This window comes from Aspergillus wentii (assembly GCF_001890725.1).
Source record: "Aspergillus wentii DTO 134E9 unplaced genomic scaffold ASPWEscaffold_8, whole genome shotgun sequence".
NCBI lineage: Eukaryota > Fungi > Ascomycota > Eurotiomycetes > Eurotiales > Aspergillaceae > Aspergillus > Aspergillus wentii.
Genome location: NW_024467839.1, coordinates 2179269 through 2201824, shown reverse-complemented (window position 1 = coordinate 2201824; position 22556 = coordinate 2179269). Strand labels below are relative to the sequence as shown.

The following is a 22556-nucleotide window of genomic DNA, read 5'->3' as shown; positions in this document are numbered from 1 at the left end:
AGCGAGTTGTGGCCAAAACGATTGTTTTCTATAAAAATTTTTATATAGATATACCCATTTTTCACTATTTCCGCACTCTATTTACCTATATCCCCTGCTTGTTTTGAACAAGGGCACATTTTATCCAAGGTAGGATAAGGCCAGAGTGTCACGTCACACCCTAGGATCTCGCAATGGTACCAAACCTGTAACCTGTGACACAAGCCTGGGGATATTAACCTATAACCCTAATCAAAGTTTAAGTTAATACATTAGACTTATAAGTTAAGTCCTAAATCTCTACTCAAACTCAACTTGTGTGACACTAGCTATAGTCGTCATCTACACTGTCACTAGTGGAGTTATCTTCTCATTTCCTACTATTACTACTAGCAATCCTAAGTATCTACCAGTAGCAGCTGGAGTTAAATGTAATTAAACAAATTCTGAGCCAGAACTTGCTTGTGGTTGTTGCTGAATTTCAAAGATTTAATCCGCGCAAAAGGAGTTGTTTTTCCACAATCCAACAATATTGAAAGTTGAGTGATGTCCACGATGACGGTTATGAAAATTTTGTGGACTAACATACTTTTATCCAGATGAATGCATCACATTTTCCATTGGAAATTGCACCCCAAGTTTAAAGTATCTATGTCATGTCTTATTGCTTTGGTTTTGAGAAACAGTGTGTCAGGGACCAAGTTTCAAACTCGACCACGATCCGGAATTCGATTAAGTTTTCATACCTGAATCCGCCCGGGACAGGTTTTGTTGTGTTATCAGTTCTTCCCAGCCTATATGTTTTCGAATGGGTCACATGGTTGATTAATGAGAAAGGCCATTTAAGTAACATAAATGATAGGAAAAAATGGCCCATCAGCTTTGTTCGCACGAAAGGACTTCAAATCAGCTCAGATCTTCCGGATCGCTCCATTTACGACTGCTCAAGTATATGTACTCCAAAACAAGCCCTGGCAGAAGATGCCCATGTTTGACCCAGGATAGATTTTCTTTGTGAACAGGGAGCTTTGTGGATTTTGCGTTTGGGACACATTCAGAACAGGGCTTGTCGGGCTCGAAAAGAAAAGAAAAAATCATTCATCGACATCGCGAGGGTGCGCTTCCTGGTACTTTTGAATTTCCAGGTCAGTAATGCCTGGAACAGCCTCATATCTGGTTAGAGGAGCCAATGGAATGTCGTGCTCTTTAAACTGCGCCAGCTTTTGTTGCGTGAGCTTGTGGGTTTTGTTGACACTGTAGATCTTGATACGGTGTGCTGAGGATGTGACATGCAGACCCCAGTTCCAGGCTGCTCGCACATTAAGTGGCTGGGTATTTAAAGAATTGTCCCAACACCTGCACACAATCTCAATCCAACCTTCCACATCACAAGGAAGGTCTATCTCCCATGTCCTCCAAGTCCATTTGCCCTTCTTCGATAGTTTCTCTTCTGGAACAGCGTACCAGTTGAAGCCCCCATCCGCTGACAGCTCCACACGTTCAGGCCAACGACCACCACCAGAGTAAGCCCAACCCTTGCAATGGATCTTGCCGCTGTGCATAATAACTTGGTTCTGCCATGGAGACATAATAGCAGAGCTTACAGGCATCTCCTGGATCTGGATTCCGTCCATAGGGCGCTGGTTATACTTACCCATCTGTTGGTTGAAGTACAAATACTCCCTGCTTTGTACAGGTGCCAGAGATGGACTCTTAATGGCCTTGATGCGATATAGCCATTTCACACTGCGAGCTCCAATATATCCCATCACGATCACTCGCAATGGGAATCCGTGGATTTTAGGAAGTGGTTCACCATTCATTTCCCACGCAAGAATAACCTCATTGCTCTTGACCTTGGACCATGGGACACTGACAACGTAGTTTCCAACATTAAGGTCTTTCACATATGTTTCAACACCATATAATTCGAGGTGCTTGGCATTGTTGGTCAGCCCTCCACAATCTTTGATTATCTTTTTGAGACTTATGCCTTTGTATCGCGCAGTACCTATGGCACCCTCGGCCCATGGAGCCTGGGGAACTTCGTCACCTTGGCCAGCGTACGTAGAGATCTGCTCAATGCGACGAGTTCCGGAGCATTGCATCGTAATGGTCTTCTCCATCTGTGGGAAGACGGACTCGTCCATCAGATCTTTCATTGTATATGTTTTCGGCGACTTGACAAACCCATCGAGCTTTAACTCGAACTTTTTCTCGTCGATGAGGGGGATACCACCGTGGTTACGCACAAAGTGAAGTGAGTTTGGAGTAATAACCTTGTCTGTAACCAATCGTTTCGGTGGCTCTCCGTTGTAGGGGAATTGCAGCAGATGCAACATCTCGGGATGCTTCTCTTTCAGAACGGTGTTCCAAGAATCATCGGCGACTCTAGTTAGCTCCCCACCTAGTGCGGCGTGCCATGACTTGAAGTCGTCGCCGGGTAACACGGGGTTAGTGGGAGGTATGGGTCCCCATTGAAAGTCAGGACACGGTGCAAAGGTTTGCGATGTCAAAATTTCGTGTGCTTTGGCTTTCTTTTCAGGGTAATCCTCCCACTCAACGTAGCTGGAAAGCCGCGCGATTGATTAGTCCAGCTGCTTGTAACGATACAATGTGACCTCAAGGAAAACTGTACCCTGTCCAGCCCGGCTTTTCACGGGCAAAAAGTTTACTTCGGTCACCAATAGCGCGGATGGCTTTTTCATCTTTCGTCACTTGGGTTTGCGCGGGCGGAGCGACGAAGAAAACTGATTTGCCACTTTGATCAATGATGGGGAGTTTATGGGCAGCGAGACCCTGCTCAACCATCCACTCATCAGGGCGGTTATTGATCGGTTTGGTGTACTTTGATCGAGTTTCCATAGTGGAACGATTTGGGGTAGACATGTTGAAGTAAACAATGAGTAAGTACTTCTTTACAGAAAGGGTCTCGAGACATGTGGTCTGTACTGGTTCTTATACCTGGTAGATTATGAGGCCTGCAGACCGACACGTAACCCTTGTTCTGAATTTATGTCTGGATGTCCAATCTAACCATTTATGGTTAATGCCATACTTGGTAACTAAATACTTTCCTTGGGCGTCAAGATCAAGGTTTGTGCATAATCACATGTGGCGGATAATGCGTGTCATGTCATAAGAGAAATAAGTTAACTTTGAGTACTCATTAAAGTAAATGAGAAATTACAGTTTCACAACAGGTTCATGTTTGTTACAGAGCTATGTTTATGTTACCCAGGGAATATGAGTTCGATTTACACGTCAGTTGTCTATAAAACGACTGGTGGCAAAATGATACACAACTGTATGCTTAAAATACGCCCTCGACCCAGGTTAGCAAAATCATAGAAGGGATCAAATTGAATGATTGACATCATGACTTCTGAAGCGCATCCAGTAACTTTACCTCGACAGATATCCCACGCCACCCATTCAGTTAAATAGCCAGGGCAATAATACACCTTGTCGCAATCTGTCTTAAATTGTAGTACTACCCAATTTGGCTGGAATGCAGTCCATTTGATTTCGAAAACTATGACGCTGGAAGACTTTCGGATGTTGCGGAAAGACAAATTTAACTGATTCAATTTTAGACATCCAGTAAATAATGATCTCATCATCAATCAATCGTGATCTATCTAGGATAGAATGGGCGATCTAGATTGTATGTTTTATTTTATTTTAAATTACCCAATTGATTATTGGCATGCATAGCAGATGGATGGTACATGTGGTGAGCATCTGAGCATTCACTGAAATGGTCATATAGCGTGGCTCTATTCTTTTGGGACATCCCGAGGCACCATTTGAATTTAACTGAGTCCCTGATATGGATTGGACCGTTGGGAATACCTGATGTTGACTATATTCTTATCGCGAGAGCAGAACGGCTTGTGGATATGGGAGGCCAAAATCATAACATGGTAAGTGGGAGAGACATGTACAGGCTACAGTGGCGTGAATTGATACTCTATTAATGCAAGTACATCATGGCGAACAACATTGGCCATGTCAGGCAGGACCCACCAGGTCAGACTTACATACATACAGGAAATACACAACTAATGAAAAAAGGGTTAGGGTGCCCTAGCTATATTTGGTAGCTAATTGAAGTTAGTCTTTCATTTAGAGGGAATAAAACCTTGCCCGTCATTAGATATGGATTAATCTCTTTTCCAGTAACGGAATGTGACATAACCTTGACATCCGATAGGTAAGGAATGCACGATACGTCCGTTGACTTTGCGCTCAGACCTAGCATTCAAGGGCTCAGACTTCTACCCATAATTAAGTTTCCCTCTGGCATCATTGCTTCTCTAAATTGTGGCCCAGCAACAACTCAGCAAGCGGATATATATAGCATCCCTCCTTCCGTTATCTCAGAACTTTGACACCCAACGCGCTTTCAGAAATTCTGGGGTAGGAAGGTGGTGTCTATGGACACTAAGTGAGATACTCCCCATGTGAGGCCATAACCCATATTTTCTTCCTAGTTTAGGCCATTCCCATACAAAATCAGCTAGATATACCGAATTTTTAGGAAGATTTTATGAATTTCGGAATAGCCAGGAATTTCATATTTTATATGGGAAATTGATTTAAACAGGCACTTTGCTTCGTTAAAAAGCGAATTTCGTTACTACTGGGTTCGTAATAACGCGGATTTACTGTAATACGTCTGCTCCTGACATATATGCTGGAGAGATGAATCTATAGACGAAAAGAACTGTGTGCTGATTAGGGCAAGTCTATGGAACGAATCATATCCAGTCGTAGAATCATGATCCGTGGTTCCGGTCGCGAAATAATCACTTTCCATATACGGATAAGGATAGCAGCGCACGCTTAACTCAGTTTAGTTACGCTGGCTAAGAATTACTACCCACCAATTTTGGGCGGGTGGAGTGGGCATGGTATGCACGAAGAATACTACCAGCCAGCTATCAATCCAACCTCTACCCTGGGTCTCCTGCAGCCAGATCTAAGTGGGCTTTCTTTCGATGGGCCCGAGCGAGAGTGGGGCGAGCTTTCTCCCATACGTCACCTTTATTCGCTTCTGCTGAAGGGTGAATGATCAGTCCTTTGCCAAATGGGGGACAAGACTTGCGGAACTTTTACATTTAGACACGGTATAGATTAATGGTAACCCTTAATCGATCTCGCCTCAGCAATCCTTTTACGTTTTCTACGTTCTCACCCGCGTTATCAGAGGCCTTATTCATTCTGCTTGTCCTCCCAATGGTGACATCACCTCTCTATGAAACCCCGAAAAACAACATTCTACAATCACCCGTCTTCGAAAGGAAACAAGAGCTTCAACCAAAATTTCCAAATTCATCCTCTTGCACCTAGACCCTTTCAAGCCAAAGTAAAATTCTCCGCAGACATCCTACTGCTGGTGAAAGTTACATCCTATCTTAAAGGGTGGGGTTGGGTAGATCCCCCCCGATGAAAGCCTGCTGTGATAGCATAATCCATAATATGCAGCTTTGATCGGTCACCAGCGAGAGCGAAATTATTCAACCATCTCTGCCCTCCTCACACTCTTCGTGGTGGCTTTCCTGCCTCTGGCAGATCTTACCATCGCAGAAAGGGTCCTAGGGGCTTATGTTTTCCAACGCCATGGGGACCGCACAGCTGAAGCCTGGCCACCTACTAAATTGAGCATTCTGGGTTACGGTCAAGAGTAAATGACTAGCACCTTTTTCCATGAACGTTATATGTCATCAAACTCCTATTAGATCGAATGGATCAGTGCCGACATAGTCAACTTGGCCCAGGTTATCGCGAGTGCGCCGCAAGATTATGTTATCAAGAACCCAGGAGATGGGTTCCTGTAAGGCCTTTATCCTCCTATTGGCTCTATTGCCACAGAGATTCCGCGCAATAGATCAGAAATCCAATCCCCAATGAACGGCTATCAGCTGATTCCGATGTCAGATGTACAGTCCGGTGATATGAGTGAGTACAACATGTAGCTTCAGACCATCCTGCAACAATGCCAAAGTTGGCCGCAATAGCTACTTCCCCTCAAACTCGTTTAAAAGCCTATTGTCGTCTAGTAGGGAGCTTTATCGGTCTCTTGAACCGCTGGTTAATGAACTTGAGCTGAACTATAAGAATGGATACACCGTATGGGATTGACACCATGTGGCTTTGATTCACAACTGCACCACAAGCTTCCTCTCATCCAGTCTCCTCACTGATAAGGTAATGCAAGAGCTTCTTATTCTTGCGAACGAGCACGAGTTTTAACATAGCATACAACAGTTCAGATGAGATACGTGCTGTTGCTGGTATGACTCTTGATGTCAAGGTTCTCACAGGTTTAAACGAAAAAATTATATCTGGCGGCAAATCCAAACTGAACATTCAATTTAGTGCCTACGCCTCTTTCATTTCGTATTTCGGACTGGTCAAGCCCCAAAACGCAGATGAAAAGTTCGCTAGTATACCCGACTATTCTTCGTCCATCGCATGAGAGCTTGTGAGAAATGATTCTGGCACCGGGATTCCCCCCACATCAGATATTAGAGTCCGCTTCATGTTTCACAATGAAACTAGCGTTGAGGGCTCGACACAGCTACAAGCTTATCTGCTTTTTGGACAATCCACTCTCAAGCTTCCTTCGGGGCGGTTTGTTGAGAAGTCAAATCAGGTTGCCATTTCATCTCAGCAGCAATGGTGTCAGGCCTGTGGAAATACCACTGGAGTCTGCGCTTCGACTTCCGATGATACCGGCGGGGATAGTTCATCCTCCAGCTCATCGTCTCTTTCTTCCTCGAACAGTGAGATGAGCTTAGGAGTGGCAGGTGTCATTGGTGCGATGGTGACTTTGTGTGTTCCTGCTGGGCTGTTGGTACTCAGCATGCTCATCTTTAGCCTACAACTCATGCCCAAGAGTGCGCTCACCGGTATTTATCGACCGGATGCTTCTCCCACACCGTCGATGAACGATTTAGCGTAGGAAGCTCTGATGGGAAGTAGGCTATATTTTGTATGCAATAAACCTTATGCTCAATATTTTCTCTTTACAAGATCGTCTTTGTTACTTGGTCATTACTTTCAACATCTTAACCGTCATTCCCTGTGCTTCCCCAACTAGCATTTCTGGGAGGGACAAGGTGCTACGTTGAAAAAGCCGGGCTCACTAAGACAACTGCATATTTCCAGGGAACTGAGTGAACGATAGTGTCGCTGACGTAGATGCTGTTATGCATGGTGGTGCCTGCCGCCCAGTGCGGGCAGATCCCAAAAACCCAATATTGAGTAGATATGAGCCCAATCTTACCCTTCTTTCTTCTCTGTATCTCATCCTAGTCGGCTTGGATATTCAAATTGCTTGATCACCTTCGATCAAGCGAGTTTCGCGTAACTTTGTGAAAAGGCGAATCCATTGCTTGAAGAGGAGTTACCTTGCACTTCAACCTGTTCGCTGTTCAAGCTCGGAGGTCACAGTAAAGTACTTGTCTCGGAAGTGTCGCGGAGTTGACTTATATTCGCTATATTTCTGAGTTCGACGATAAATGGGAAGTTGGGTGTCACCATAACTTTGAAAACATCGCCGAGGCTTTTTTACCTTTTTGATGTAGTTCTCAGCTTTCGCCAGAAGGCAATCCTGCCTTGAAGGCCTGAGAGAACTGCATCTGCTTTTGGCTGGCTCTGGTATCATTGCGTGATGTTTTTCATCGAACCCATCGTTTGGTGCTGCCAGTTTACATCGCCCTCGCAATGGTCCACCTTCGAGAACGGGACGGTATTGCGAGATCGCAGCCACGGCAGCATTTCAGCGTTGCCATTCAACCTCTAACGAATGCGAAGCTGGCATTGTGAAGAACTTTTCAAGAACATCAAACAGCTCTGGTAGCATTTGGTCCTGATTGTGGGGACTTCTTTTGCCTCGTCATCGTCAACCACTGTCCCGGAAGAATGCCCTAAACCCTTTCCTTCGCAGGACTCTTTCCAGGCGGCTGAATGTATTTGCTCTCTCTCGCGTCAACCTTTCCAGGCTTATCAGCATTTGATCGCTAGCGTCATGCTGACACAGTTCCGTGGCTTCCATGTACTCAAGGTGTTCACGAAGGGATGCTTGTTGTTCAGCAGTCAAGTGCCGAGGTCGTATCTTATCAACCCATCTGCCCATCCGGGTGGTTGCGCACATCAGGCTTTTGTTTGAAGCTCGGCCGTTCAGAACATTTTGCATATCAGTATCGATGTGTCGTGGAGGATAGTGATTTAAGAAAGTGCTAATATTGGCATGCTTCATGATCAGATTCTGTTGTGCTTCGCTGACTGAGTCATTTCCATTCAGTATGTTTCCTCCACATCGAATGAAGCCATCGATGGATTTCGCCAGGTCTTTTCAGCCTTCTAGATATGGCGCCCTGAGTCATGGGGCTCCTTCCATTTGGAGACTGCCTCTCCATCGACGATTTCTGTCTTGCAGAATAGGTAGCTATCTTCGATTTCAAGATTCAATCGTAACTCTAACTGCTGGTAACCATCTTCAACAAACGAGCTTAGAAGTTGTTCCATTGAATAAATTTCAACAATATCGAACGCTTGCAGCCAAAACAATATGCCAAATATGAAGATGTGAGGGATGAAGATGAGCGAAGGATCGTTAAGAATTTCAGGGAGGGAAAAGTTGTTCCTGGCGGGTCATTGTTAGAAATTTGAAGATTCAATTTCAGTACAATACATACACTTGTGAGATCCCAAGGAATTTCTTAGTGTGTTCTGATTTGATATACACTAGGAGAATAGGAGGACCATCGTCAGGGTCTCTCTGGATGGAAAACTGGAGATGCGTGAATTGTAGCGAGAGAAGGGCACTCAAACGATTCACTGTGAAGGAAAGGATCTAGAAATGCCCCATTTGATGTTTTCAATGGCACATGCGATTTCTCCTGCTGGTGAACCAGCTATTCCTCTATGCAAGCCCTCCGAGTGTTTATTGCGGAGTGAGCTGCTACCAATTCTAGCAGCTATCCACAGCCGCATATCCTGCGCGAGGATTTTACAGATCATCCGGTTCTTCCCGTATGTAATACATATCCACATTACTACAGGATTTTCATACATCTCATCTGGCAAAAAACAAATGTAATTCTTCAGATCATGGCATTTTCGTTCATCGGAAGATACGGGAGGGTAAGCCAGGTGTATTACGATGGTGACAGCTTTTTGGTTCTCAACAGCGATCTAGTTGACTTTCAGGACGATTCAAGTCTAATGGACATCTTTGTTCAATATGTTGTCAATGTCCCTGTTGGTTGTACGACGGTCTTTCCTAACGCAGTATGATAAATTGAGGCACTTTGCTAGCTAGACACAATCGATATTACTGCGGGGTATATATTTTACTGTTGAGTTTTTCTAGGTTAGGCATTAATAAGAAGAGGTAGTTATCTATAGGTTTTTTGGCTATTCCTAGCCCGAATGAAGGTTGTTAAAGCTCGGCTGACTGCTTAAATACAGTGAGAGTTTATGTTGAGGAAAATTGAGGAAAGAATGCTGCACAATGAAAAAATAAAAAACTCAAATTCCAGAATATGGCGGCAGTTTCTTAAACTTCTACCAAAAGATCTTGGATGGGGCTCTGATCGGAAAATTGAGGGATTTCGGGGGATTGCAGCCAATGGGACTGGGTGTTTTATCAACTTATCTTTTGCAGGCTGGACGGTCCCAGATAAGCTTATCATTATGATATCTTCAGACCCTTTATCGCGCTCGGATCTCCTTCTATAAGCTTCTCCGCCCAGAGACGACTGGTTATCTACATTATAAATCAGAGCACAGAAGGCTCGGGATCCTAATCCTCACTACTCGATTTATCAAAAGACCCTTCGACAACGTTCACCACGGGGTAATGCATCGACGATGGACAATGATAAAAAAGACCTTCAAACATGTGCAATTACTGTCAAAGATGCAAATCTGGCAGCTGGCCAAATAGATGAAGTGCAAATCGACCCAGATCTCGAACGGCGCACCGTAGCAAAGTTTGATAAGTACTTGCTGCCTCAACTCTTCGTCATTCTCATTCTCGCCTACTTGGATAGATCCAATGTTGGTATGCCGCGTGTTTTCCCCCTTGCAGATTGAGAAAGCCTTCTAACCCCCACAGGCAATGCCAAAGTTTTTGGCTTTGAAGCTGGTATCGGCCTCAAAGGGAACCAATTTAATGTCGTATCAACAGTATTCTACCCGGCCTACATCGCATTCGAAGTACCATGGACGATGGCAGTGAAGCGATACGGGCCTAAGAATATCCTCGGGATTGCCATGTCGGCCTGGAGCATCACGACCATGTGTACTGGGTTTATTCGAAACTACCATCAAGCGCTTGCCCTGAGAATCTTGCTTGGTTCCTTTGAGGCTGGGCTTGTTCCCTGTATTGTGTTTATTATATCGACGATTTGGTCTAGGGAGTCGCAGTCAAAGCGAGTTGCCATCATCTATGGGAGTAACTGCCTGTCAGGTGCTTTCGGGGGACTCATTGCAGTGGGTATTTCCATATACGAGGAAATGTCTCCCTTCAAGTTGACTAATTCTGGTAACAGTATGCGATAGAGAGCATGGGAACAAAGTCTGGCCTGCCTTCATAGCGATGGCTTTTCATTCTTGAAGGAGCTATCTCTGTTGTATTATGTGGCATTTGCTGGCTTCTCCTTCCCGGAACCGTTGAAGATGCATGGTTTCTGAATATGGAAGAAAAAGAAACCATGTGGGCTAGAAGGCGTCGAGACATAGCATATAAAGGAACTCAAGAATTCTCCTGGTCATATGCTCGCATGGCATTCGCGGATCCCTTTATTTACGTTGCGTCGTTAAGTTTCTTCTGCTACTCAATTGCACTTTTCGGGTTTGGGACATTCCTTCCAACAATCATCAAGGGCCTTGGGTATGTCTCTCCATTATCCAATTTAGACTTGGCTTGCTGACTGCACATCTGTCAGATACACATCGAAGGAAGCCAATTATCTCACAATTCCGGTCTACATATTCGCCGCTGGCGTCTTCCTTACTGCAACCTTTCTCTCAGATCGCATCCGAAAGCGCGGGGCAGTCCTTATACTCTTACCTGTACCCGTTATCGCCGGCTACATTATCGTGTGCAGCACCGCCAACCACGCAGCAGGCTACGTCGCGATGTTCCTATGCGGTTCTGGGATCTACTCCTATAACTGCATCATATTGGCATGGGTGTCGAATAATCTATCTCCCGACTAAAAACGCAGCGTTGGCGTCCCATTTTTCGTTTCTCTTGCCAATATCTCGGGTGTTGTCTCGTCTTATATCTACCCGCCTTCTGACGGTCCAACATACGTTACTGGTAACGCAATTAGCGCTGGTATGGAGGCGTTGGCACTTTGCGGTGTCCTAGTCCTTTGGTGGATGCTGAAAAGCCGAAATGCAGTAAAGCAGATGCTGAAAGCTCAAGGCGGGGAGCATAATGGAAAGGAAGGGGACAGGGCGCTTGATTTTGTGTATAATCTCTAGACCCTGTTGCTTAGGCCTCGAAATGTTGAATCATCGTTCCATTCCGGGTAGTATTCTTATTAAGCCCACGAAAAAATATTCCTCATGAAGACCATAAGGCCTCGATTGAACTATATAGATAGTCTTTGTATATCCTTGCACGCACGTATATATATGCAGGGTAGTCTGTATACTACAACCCATCAATAATCCCATACAGAACCATGGCTCGCACCTCACTCCCCAACCAACAGCTCAACAGCCCTCCAGGCCTCCAAACAAGCCCAGGCGGAGAACGGAATATCACCAAACCACCGGTATACGCTGGCTGTCAGACGTAGGCGTATATACCCGAAGCAACGATGCGCGAGGGACGAGCGAGCTGGAAGGTGAAGGATTTGCCTAGCTCTCTGTATGCCAGGAGGCTAAGAAATCCACCTATTTTTTATGCGAGAATGACGGGGGTTAATTCCAATGGATGAGATCGGGGTTTAGGGATGACTGAACTGGGAACGATGGCCTCGTTGTGCCATGTACTTCCTTTCAAACTGATATAGCGGAGCTCACCGTTCTGTCCCGGACCTTGGTAAAACACATAGATCTGATTATCGTGGACAACCGCAGATGGGGACATGGACATTGCATCTCTCAAATCCACTTTCGAGGGATAATCCCAGCTTCGTCCATTGAACACGACAAAACAAAGTTGACCATTTCGCCCGGCCTCTTGATAGAAGACGTGGATTCTGCCTTGGAACACTACCGCATTCGGTGTCAATGAGATAATCGAATATGGAACTTGTTGTGGATCCGTCCAGACGTAACGTCTGTCAACCTCCTCCAAAATGGTATACCAGAGCTGGCCTCGTTGCTGTTCGTTCTGGTAGACGATCCTAATCCGGCCTCGGTATCTGTCAACTGCAGGAGAGTCGCGGATTGACATTTCCACGTTCGGAACCTCATGCTCAATTTCCCAGGAATCACCATGACCATGATAATCCCCAACCCATATTGAGTTGTACGCCGAGCCATGTTGGAAGAATAGATAGATCAAGTCCTCCTGGGCCTTAGTGGATACACTCATCTTGAAATATACACTCCGCGAGACACTTTTTTTCGATTAAAGTGGGGAGGAATGAATTGTTTTAATTAAGTCAAAGATAGGACTGACTTGCCAACCTGTTATGTCCACTGCGAGGTATTTTCAGCTACGCCCTGTTGTTATGTTTCTTCAGAGTTTGCAGATCAATGTTCTGACGCAACCCTGCAGACTGATTCATCATCCCGTAGATGTCAAATCATTGGAGCAGCATAGTAAATGTCACGCCAAATAGTGGGTCAGTCATGCGGAGCACCCTAATTTCACTGCTTTGACAAACCACGAATTGGCACCTGTCAGACACGTTTATCAGACCCACCGCAGCTGAAAAACCGACGATCGGAGTTTTCAGCTGTGGCGGAGTGCTGTTGGGTGCACCTATGTAACCATTTCAGGCAACGTCATGGGCATTGTTACCATTCACTTCTCCAGTTTTAATCATAACCAAAGCATTCAACCACGAGGAAAAGAAAATGAAAGGCCAAAAATTGATAAGGAAGCCAAGATTATTATACTAACTACAGGGCAGTCTTCCCGATGGACATACTTGCCTAATGCGACGCTGGTTTCTGGTCTTCTAGAGTCTACCATTACCAGAGAGACTTATTCTTTTCTATTAGTGCTGAAATTCTGTATGTAATATTGCTGTATATATAGTATATTATATTTACATAAGCCCTTTGTCCGATGAAGTCTTTGTATTCATGTGGGGGCTGGCACGTTCAGCCGATAATAACTAGGCTTTTTCCTTTATTATATGAAGATCCAGTAGCAGTCTTGAACTTTCCAGGTAATTTATAGTACCTATCATGTACCTATCATCCTCAGGCCTAGGCTATTATCAAAGCCCTTTATTATAAGCATATAATTAATCTCGCCCTATACCTTAACTCTATTTACAAGTACTATATATGGGGCATCAGAACGTTTCCTCCAAAACGATAATCATTCAAAGTATCTCTGGTGATATATGGTTATATTTTGTATCCATACCATAGACACAAACCTTGAAGATGCTCCTCTTTAATATCAATAAATCAAAGCCTCACAAGGTGGCCGCTGCCCACCGCGCAGCTCGGTGTCCGTTTATGTTATGTCTTTTTTTTATCTACGCAAGTTGATATCTCCTTTTGAATTTAATGAATGCTTTGAATCCAGTTCTTTCCTAATCCGGCTAGCCTTATCATAGCGTCCTTGAGAGTGGGGATAGGTAATTAGCCACGTAAGCAATCTAAGCAACATCACCAATTCACCATATTAACAATGCCAAGTAAGGGAGTCTCTGTGTACACTTACGTCGGCGTCGCGGGCTACTCAGTTAGCTTTTCTGTGCCTGAGCAACAGGCTCTGCGTGATGCGAGGCACAATTTCACTAGAGACCGCCTTGAGGTTGACTCCTCGAAGATCAACGGGCAAGGCAACTTCACAGGCCGCTTCGAGTGGACTGTATTTCGCTATGGAGAGCGCATAGCAGATGCTTACAATGACATCAATAGTTCGACGGGCAAGGTCGAGGGGGGTACAATGATAGCCACGAAGGACTTCCACCCAATTGTCACGGAGGACGCCATCATCACTTACGGTTTCTACGCGGCCGGGCACGGCGAGTTTAACGGTATGACAAACCGCCATCAATCGTACGTGACGATTTGCTCAAGAGAAAATCATGCCTGGATGGGCACGGTTGCTCCCCCAGAGTCTCCTGCCGCACAGCTGCCTTTCTCTCGTTTTGTGCTGGCCGCTCCTCATGATAATGGAATGAACAGCATGGCGACGTGCGATTCCATCTTCCAGCACCTTAATAAGGACTTGGTAGCAGTAATCCGAAAGCTAGTCCCTTTGCTTCGGCATGTCAAGCACATTCCGGACCACTTCCTCATGAAGAAACTGCCGCACATCGTTTACAGTTTGTCCATCACACAGAAGAAGACCATTTCTGTCATGCTCGACATGGGAGCACGGTACTTCGAGTTCCGCCCAGCCAAGCTCCTACCCATGTTTCAAAAAGTCTCTTCCCTGCAAGACACCTTCTATTTCCAACACGCGTGTATCCCCGGCCTGGCTTTTGATGACTTTCTCCGCGAGCAAGTTGCCTTTCTTGACAAGAACCCAACCGAAATAGTGATGATCCATATCCGATGGGACAATATTGTCGCTGATTGCGAGAAGCCCACGACTACGGAGCTTGAAAAGATGCTGAACGAGGCTTGCGCAAATACGACCAACGCTCCTCTTACCTGGGGTGACCGAGAGTGCTTTGCACGGCCAATCGAGGAACTGCGTAGCACCGGAGTGCGTCTTATCGTCGTCGTCGATGCGGACAAGTACGATAGCTGGACAGCAGAGGCGTACGCAACACTCAGTCCGGATCCTATTCTTGCTCGCTTTGAGACCATGACGACGGAGGGCCAGGAAACCTCTGATCTGACGATTCTGCAGTGCCAGGCAACCTCGCAATCAATCAAAGAAGTACTCGTGCATAGCCTGGTCGCCGCGGAGGGGGCCAGCTCCTCTCTTACCTCGACCAAAGGCTGGCTTGACATGCACACCCTGCCGTGGATCAGGGAGAATGCACTCCATAAATTGCGTGCAGAGAGGAACATTGTCATTATGAATGATTTTATAGATGGAGCGACTGTCGACACGTCAATTTTGTTATCAAAGCAGCGGCTATCTATGTAGATATTGTTCAACACCATGACTCTGGTATATTTTATGATAGTTTACTGCGAAACAGAGAATTTTTAGAGATCTGATTTCTATAGCATATCCCTATTAGGTGTCTTAAGTATGCAGGCCATTGTGAGGATGGTTCGGTTCAATCTACCTAGCTTATAAAACCTCTCTTAGAGAGTTTACTATTTTATTTAAAGTCCCCCTGGAGCACTTCTAAACCATGTATTTAACCAGTTGGCTAGTAAATCCTGCCGCTACGTTGTAGGTAGAGTATGCATAACTACTGACTGAAAAAATCTCTCAAAAATGGAAGAAGAATAACAATAATATATATGAGTACTGACCTATATGCCCAGTCGTGTGGCCATCACTTTGTGGAATCAATTTCCGAAGCTGAACCCGACTTGCGGCGGATGTTTGTACTTTTATCTGGACTTAACCATGGCTCGCTAAGTACACCTAAACCAGAAGGAGGTGTTTGCTGCCCAAACGGATGCCGCATAGATGAAATCGAACCCTTACTGGCCGCTCCTGATTAGTCACAAACTTTCAACTAACTAAAGATGACAGTTAAACGGTTTTGGTGGATGTCCGTAGCCCCATACCCGAACTTAAAAACCCCACTTCCCCTTCTCTCCTTTCGCAACCAATTTGCAGGATTTCACAACCATGACTGAAAGCACTTCAGAGATCACAGTGGTTAGTGGTCTTTTCATGATTAAATAAGGCTATTCTCACCTCTCATCTAGGACCCTGATATCTACTCTGCCACTGGTTATGACACTGATCCAGGAGACTTGCAGTCGTGAGTCCCACGGCGAATCATACCCCTAGTTACATTGTCAATTGACAATGGATTTAGGGACACCACCTCGATCGCATCCTCGATAGCCAGGGGCCGATTCGAAAATGGTCGAAGGTCTGCCCATTTTCAGCCCAAGTATATTTTTTAAGACTAATCTGAGATGTAGATACCAGGCCACTAAAGAAGACGACTACTGGTCAGTTCTGATGGATTAAAACTTTTAATCAGAGAGTAACATTGTACAGGGGTCCCTCTGACGATCAGCAGTTTGAGGCATTTGAGATTGGGTAAACTGCATTACACCCCCTCAGCTTCCAGTCTGATATTAACAATTTCCAAATCTCAGCCACTTACTATTTCGGTTGCTTGACCATGAGCAGCCGAATTCTCTGTTCCGCGCCCCTATTGGTGATTCACCTAGGGTGAATTAATACTGAGCAAATCCTCTTTTGAACGCCCCGCTAACACTATAATGTAGAACATCCTGGACATCGGAACTGGTCAAGGTAGTTGGGCAATGTAATCCAAGGAGCTTCCCGTTTCAAGATAATCTCTAACAAATCATTAGTGATGTTGCCGATCTCTATCCGTCAAGTACTGATCTTCCTAATTGATTCATTCTATTCTTGGATTGACACCGACTAGCTACCGTCCGTGGCGTGGATATCTTTCCTCCGCCCTGTTCATGGATGCCTCCGAACTGCATCTTCGAGGTAGATGATGTCCTCCGCGAATGGACATGGAAAGAGCCGTTTGACTTGATTCATATGCGTCTAATGTATGGCGGATTCTCTCAGGAGGGATGGGACCAGCTGTATAAACAGGCCTACGAGTGGGTTATAGTCTGTTACCCAATCTTCTAATTTGTCAAGCGCTAATGTGTTTTTATGTTTACTCTAGTGCCCTTGAACCCGGTGGCTGGATCGAGCAGATGGAATTGGACGTGCGAGTCTACAGTGACGACGGTAGTTTGAAGAAAGACAACCAACTATGGGGGTGGGGATCTCTATTTATTAGATGCTCTGAGCGCGCTGGAAGGTCGCTCAGAACACATGAAACAATGCGCGGTGCAATTGAGAACGCTGGGTTTGTGGATGTGCATGAGGAAAAGTACAAGATCCCCATAGGAGCTTGGCCTAAGGATAAGTTACTGAAGGAAGCCGGCCGCCTCCAGTATGCCCACTGGAACGCAGCTTTAGAAGGCTGGGCAATGTGGCTTCTCACCCACTTTGGGGAACCTGAGCCGTGGACAAAGGAGGAGGTGCATGTCTTTCTGGCTAAAGTGCGTGCGGAGTTAAGGGATCCGCATATCCACGCCTATGAACCAGCGTAAGTTCTATTTTAGATTGTACCATTGGCTTTTGCTATACTGAGAATCTTAGGAACCGTGTATGGGCACGAAAGCCCACCAAGGAGGAACTGAAGTAGAGGGAGGGAAATATCCAGATCAAGACAACGCTATGAAGTCGCTGTGGATCTCTTAGATTATTAGCAACAGACTTCCTGTTCTTAGGTTCTATTATAGTGATTAAATCAGTTTTAGCAGGCGAGAATCAAATTCATGTTCTACTCCAGCTTTACCTGGAAAAATATATTTTTTGAAAAAAAAAAAAAAAAAAAAAAAAAACCCTATTAGACTTCTCAATGTCTATATTTTAGGGAAGGATACCCCTTACCTATAAAGAAAATTATTAGTAGACTTTGACCATGAACTTACTGTATAGATGCACTGACTCGCAACTTTTTTTCTATCCATTTATCCATGTTGAAGATAGACCTCTCCGCCACACCGAATAGCGGTGAGAAAGCAGTCATCCGCTATACTGAAGCCTCGCCGCGGAGAGGCCATCCGACGGGATAATCGTTCGTTCGTCTCGGGTAGTAATCATAGGGGCTTCGTGAACGAACGGTCATCCTGGTCAATATTGCAGCCGATGACCTGCTTCGTTTGTATAGAGAAAAGGGTCGCTTAGGAATAGTGCGAATGACCTCGTGTATTTAAAGCGACGATATCACTGTAGTCAGATAATTAAGCACGTTGAAGAACTCCAGCCTTTCACATTCAAGTATCTACATGCATGAGCTCTAGAATACCAGGCTGATATAATATATAATCCAGATTTCCAACTGTCACTACTTGCTATTGCCAAGACACGGCTCACACAAGGCTGGGGAAACAAAAGCTAAAATCTCGAGCCCACAATGCAATGCACCAACTAGATGAAGATACCCCCGCCATGGCTCATGAAGTTGTCCCAATGGCCGCCTCCTCCAACTGACTCTTGGCTGCATAAAAATGAATATTCCTGCCAAATGAGACTAATGCTCGCGCTATTGAAGCTACAATGCGCGTAAAAGTCTTCCTTCAAATCCCATACACAAATCCACCCTCGCACTTTCAATCCTACTTCCCATCCATTAAACCTCTATGGCTATAACAACGTGCAATCTCCAGTCATATCAAATCTCCTGGCCAAGGCAAAAAAAATATGGATGCCAAATGAGTGTACAGGGCATTGGCGAGTTCTTGAAATGGCGTCGAGTCAAGTCCTTGTTCTAATATCAACGGGACGATGGAGGTCTAGATAGGACCGAGCTTATTACACTCCAAGATCGTCCATCAGACCATTCATTCTTGTTGAACATTGGAAAAAGTCAAATATGATCACAAGTGCGGCTCAAGACGATGAGAATGCCACTCCAGTGAGAGCACAAACCAATGGGATGGTTGCAGCAGCAGGGCACACGAAACGCAAGACTTGGATTTATGGTGTTCCTTTTTGCGCTAATGCAACGTCCATTTACTCCTAGTCAACATTATTTTAGTCGCGATAGCCGCTGGATTGTCAAGAGAATATTCTGAAAATGCCGGGTTTTCGACCTGGGCAGTGATTTATAGGGGCAGCTGCACTTTATCTGACGGTTGGGTGGTTGCGCTCCATCTTATTATCAAGATACTGAGTACAGGCATTCTAGCAACTAGTAATAACTGCATGCAGACGCTCATCGCTCCTACTCGCGAGGAGGTTGATAAAAACCATATGCGACGTCAGTGGCTAGACATTGAGAGGGCAAGTGTCTGTTATATCTTCACAATCAAGTGGTATCGACTTGTACTATGCGTGGTGTGGATGATAATAGCAACACCCTTCCATCTAATGTCGGTCTTTCTATATTTAAAAGAAGCAGTTGTATTAGTTCAGTGCCTAGGTACAATTCTGACATCATTCAATCTTTATCCTCAAAAGAGTTTGAGATAGTCGTTGGACCGAGAGATCTAAGCTCAGATAACATTTGGAACCTCAATACGCCGGCTCTTGAGAAATGTTTGTGTCTTCTTCGCATGTCAAATCTGCGGCACTCCAGTGGCATGAGTTTGCTCATGATATCGCAACGCAGAAATAGAAACGACTGACTCTCCAGCAATGTGCGAACTTGAACAATAGCCCTGATGGCATCCGGACAAAAGCCGTTGTTACACTCAGTCAAAATTTGACTGTTCACAATGGTGGGGACAAGTTGATACTATGGATTGGTTTGTCCTTTGATGGACCAGATGGTAGATAAGAGCCTATCGACCTGTACTGGGTAGACCACAGCATCTGGACCGTCTATTTTTCAAGCAAAACCTATGGCTCAGATGACCTCTCACGACCAGTAATGGTACTCCATTGAGGCTATAAGATTGTGGAGGGCGGCTCAAGGCGGTATCCTATTCTGGAGTGTCTTGCAATTTAAACTAAGGAAGATTGCCAGTTGCTATACAGTCCGCCTCTGTGTATAGTAATCGTTCTCACAATTTTGGTGAAAGTGATAGCAATATTTTTGGTAGCAACAATGGACCGTGGCTCAACACCTCTTCTCACTATAGTTGACACAGTGGCATCATTCGTTTCCAGACCTGATCCCATTACAAAGAGATTATGCTAGATGTCTAGTGCAGATGTTCAATGTGGCAAATGGTCAAATCATTCTATCTCCGGGCTCTTCCATAATCCTGCTGATGGTATTCCACCTCCGTTCCAATATTCAGCGTGATTTGCTGCTGCTGGCATCAGGGGAAGAGAGCTTGGCTAGCGATGGCCGGATATTCAAAGAGGATACTTGTGAGACGCAGCTCGTTCCAATTGATCAGAGCAAGGGTGTTGGGGCTGTGATTGGGTGGGCATTACCGAGCTTTTGGGTTTGGTTGGTCAAAGGGCGGGATTACTGGCTGTGGACAACAGGCAATTTATGGAGTGGGAAGCAGTGGGCCAAAGAGTTTTTGAGATGTATTGATTAGTGGCTATGTATAGGTCAAGGACTAAAAGCAGTACTACGATTGCAGTTGCATGCCAATGGGATTTTTCAAGTATCTGTTTGCAATATGAATCATTTCTAACCTATCTAAGCCGGCTTATGTCTATCTATGTACAGAAAAATATCTATGACTGAAACTGGGACAAATGTACACTTCAGTGTGCGTGATGATCGGAAAAGACCCCTTGTGAAGCACATGCCTTCTGGCACTCCTCTAGAATCTTTGCTTGCTTGGCGATATCCCCCAGCTTGCCAATGACCTTTTTGTTTCCATCCACAAAGGTGAAGACGGCATATGGGATCTGTACGTCTTCGCAGAATTCCCTGACAAGATGCTGAGTCTTGCGTAGATTGTGCCGCGGGATGCGTGGGTATAAGTGATGGATAGCCTGAAATTGCAGGCCACCGTGGAAGAAGTCCAGCCAGGTTGGACAGTCAACATCCATGGTTGTGCGCAACATCTTTTGCGCAAAGGATTCATGGACACCGAGGTCAGCTGTCGACATGGCATAGTGTGATAATGTGATCTGGACATGCAGCGGGGCAGTGACCATATGGGAGATGAGAACAAAAAGAACCCGATCAAACCATGTTGGAATGCTGAGATAGCAGACACCATAGCCAAACCAACACCAGAAAAACAGCTGTCCGGTCAGCTCGAGCCAGGGAAACCAGCGGACGGCACGATTTTTTCCTGGACGGAGCAGGTCGAGAATGATGTGTTCCCAGCTGAGATAGTACAGGTTGAATCGACCGAATAGCAGAATCGGATAGTACAGATAATTCTGGTACTTGACAACGCATTTGGACACGGCATCATATTCCATCACCCGGTCGTAGTAGGTGCTGCGGAGGCTCTTGAAGAAGCGGTGCGACACTGCAAAGAACGGCATGAGCTCAATATCCGGGTCGTGTTCGGGGGAGTTGGTCATGATATGGTGCACATTGTGGCTGCGTTTCCACCAGCCCAAGCTCAGTCCTCCCAGGAAGTCTGCAATCATGATGCCGATACAGGTGTCCTTTTGAAAGTCATGTGTAATCCCCATATGGCCAGCATCATGGGCAGTAAACACCAGCTGGTGCCAGAAACACCCGAGGAACAGACCGGCGAACCCAAAGCACGAGGAGCGTAGACAGAAGATGAACAGCCCAAAGAGGATGGAGTAGCGAAGTGTCTCAACGGCATAGGCAAAGTAGTTGCAGTTGTACAGTCCTTCTGCTTCGATACGCTTGTTGAGCGCACGGTATTTCTGCGTGATATGGTCCTGGTGTATCGCATCAAGAGGCGGATAGCTGTCCTGGTCGAGCAGGATTTCCTTTTGTGTACGAGCGTCCAGAACGCACGAATGCGCTTCAGGGTTGGGAGCTGCTGGAGGAATCGAGCTGACGGCAGAGGAGATCGTCGAAGCGGAGTTTCGACGTCTTAATCCAGGTCTGGCATCCCCAACGTCGAACACTGGAGACGGCGGGCGCGAGCTCAGCTCACTGGAGACTTCCGAGTCCAAGGCATCTGCGTCTTGATCATCCTCGGGGTTGTTGTGTCTGAAATGGCCTCCTTGGATGGGTGGCACGAAGTTGGTCCATCTTCCGTGGATGGATCCGATCTGGAATGCATTCATGCGCTGTCGGGTTTCCTTCGAATGAAGGCTGCCATTGTTAGCAATGGCCTCGTATATCTCGATCAGACGACTCACGCATTGACTTCATCCGTCGCATCTCTTCCCACCATGTGTCTGATTGCCAACTGTCCCCCGGGGTGATATGGCATCCAGGCATCCAGCTTCAACACCTTGCTGTCAAGGATGATGATAAACTGGCCAGCAGCAATCCTCCCCTCGATCTCCCTTCTAGACAGGACATTCTCGTTGGCCCTCACCGGGAGAGGCGAGCTGTTCATTGGAAATGGGTACAGCGAAGACAAGATATCGAGTATGGCCAAAAGCTAGCAATTGTTTGTTACGATGCAGACAGCAGATGGCGCGAGGCAGTACTTAAAGCAGAGATAGGAGAACATCTGGTCAAATAAAAAAAGACTATCCACTATTACGTTGCCTGGAGTCCCCAGGGGATCGAGTCGTCCCCTTTACACCGCAGTGGGGTAAAGGAGACAGCCCGCTATTTGCGCTGAAACAACGTAGGACAATTATCATTTATCACGGCAATAGTCCACATTGGAGCACTGACCACGGATCGCTCTGCACAATATGCGTA

The 22556-nt window shown here is 45.7% G+C and overlaps 7 protein-coding genes across 7 annotated transcripts; 4 read left to right on the top strand and 3 right to left on the bottom strand.

Moving 5' to 3' along the window:
* Window positions 1-1073: 1073 nt before the first annotated feature.
* Window positions 1074-2844, bottom strand: ASPWEDRAFT_118697 (sulfite oxidase; the record flags this gene model as incomplete). Its single annotated transcript, XM_040828839.1, has 2 exons — window positions 1074-2547; window positions 2618-2844. The coding sequence occupies 2 exons, from the start codon at window positions 2842-2844 to the stop codon at window positions 1074-1076; spliced, it is 1701 nt and encodes a 566-aa protein (XP_040685360.1).
* Window positions 2845-5430: 2586 nt separating this feature from the next.
* Window positions 5431-6969, top strand: ASPWEDRAFT_54768 (uncharacterized protein; the record flags this gene model as incomplete). Its single annotated transcript, XM_040838102.1, has 7 exons — window positions 5431-5443; window positions 5557-5668; window positions 5738-5818; window positions 5967-6114; window positions 6203-6431; window positions 6465-6841; window positions 6886-6969. 7 exons carry the CDS (start codon window positions 5431-5433, stop codon window positions 6967-6969), a joined length of 1044 nt encoding a protein of 347 aa, XP_040685359.1.
* Window positions 6970-9864: 2895 nt separating this feature from the next.
* On the top strand, window positions 9865-11487 carry ASPWEDRAFT_54767 (uncharacterized protein; the record flags this gene model as incomplete). The annotated part of the gene is made up of 5 exons (XM_040838101.1): window positions 9865-10057; window positions 10112-10488; window positions 10593-10888; window positions 10944-11192; window positions 11226-11487. 5 exons carry the CDS (start codon window positions 9865-9867, stop codon window positions 11485-11487), a joined length of 1377 nt encoding a protein of 458 aa, XP_040685358.1.
* A 424-nt stretch (window positions 11488-11911) lies between these two features.
* Window positions 11912-12647, bottom strand: ASPWEDRAFT_747711 (uncharacterized protein; the record flags this gene model as incomplete). The annotated part of the gene is made up of 1 exon (XM_040839516.1): window positions 11912-12647. Exon 1 carries the CDS (start codon window positions 12548-12550, stop codon window positions 11912-11914), a length of 639 nt encoding a protein of 212 aa, XP_040685357.1. The 5' UTR covers window positions 12551-12647.
* Window positions 12648-13826: 1179 nt separating this feature from the next.
* On the top strand, window positions 13827-15393 carry ASPWEDRAFT_45640 (uncharacterized protein; the record flags this gene model as incomplete). The annotated part of the gene is made up of 1 exon (XM_040836588.1): window positions 13827-15393. A coding segment is annotated over one exon (1421 nt), but the record flags the coding sequence as incomplete, so codon positions are not given.
* Window positions 15394-15867: 474 nt separating this feature from the next.
* ASPWEDRAFT_163901 (class I SAM-dependent methyltransferase) lies at window positions 15868-17647 on the top strand. Its single transcript, XM_040829862.1, has 11 exons — window positions 15868-15940; window positions 15991-16046; window positions 16104-16160; window positions 16213-16242; window positions 16292-16333; window positions 16393-16468; window positions 16525-16565; window positions 16615-16640; window positions 16692-16878; window positions 16947-17375; window positions 17429-17647. Exons 1-11 carry the CDS (start codon window positions 15911-15913, stop codon window positions 17472-17474), a joined length of 1020 nt encoding a protein of 339 aa, XP_040685355.1. The 5' UTR covers window positions 15868-15910; the 3' UTR covers window positions 17475-17647.
* Window positions 17648-20500: 2853 nt separating this feature from the next.
* ASPWEDRAFT_62758 (uncharacterized protein) lies at window positions 20501-22315 on the bottom strand (the record flags this gene model as incomplete). Its single annotated transcript, XM_040838666.1, has 2 exons — window positions 22040-22315; window positions 20501-21992 (listed from the first exon to the last, which is right to left on the bottom strand). Exons 1-2 carry the CDS (start codon window positions 22240-22242, stop codon window positions 20501-20503), a joined length of 1695 nt encoding a protein of 564 aa, XP_040685354.1. The 5' UTR covers window positions 22243-22315.
* Between the last annotated feature and the right edge of the window lie 241 nt (window positions 22316-22556).

What these genes read in the sequence shown, in the direction of transcription:
- ASPWEDRAFT_163901 (XM_040829862.1), top strand. Translation starts at nt 15,911, where the DNA reads ATGACTGAAAGCACTTCAGAGATCACAGTG. An exon ending in GATCCAGGAGACTTGCAGTC is followed by an intron (nt 16,047 to 16,103) that starts GTGAGTCCCACG and finishes CAATGGATTTAG; the next exon opens with GGACACCACCTCGATCGCAT. An exon ending in TTTGAGGCATTTGAGATTGG is followed by an intron (nt 16,334 to 16,392) that starts GTAAACTGCATT and finishes TCCAAATCTCAG; the next exon opens with CCACTTACTATTTCGGTTGC.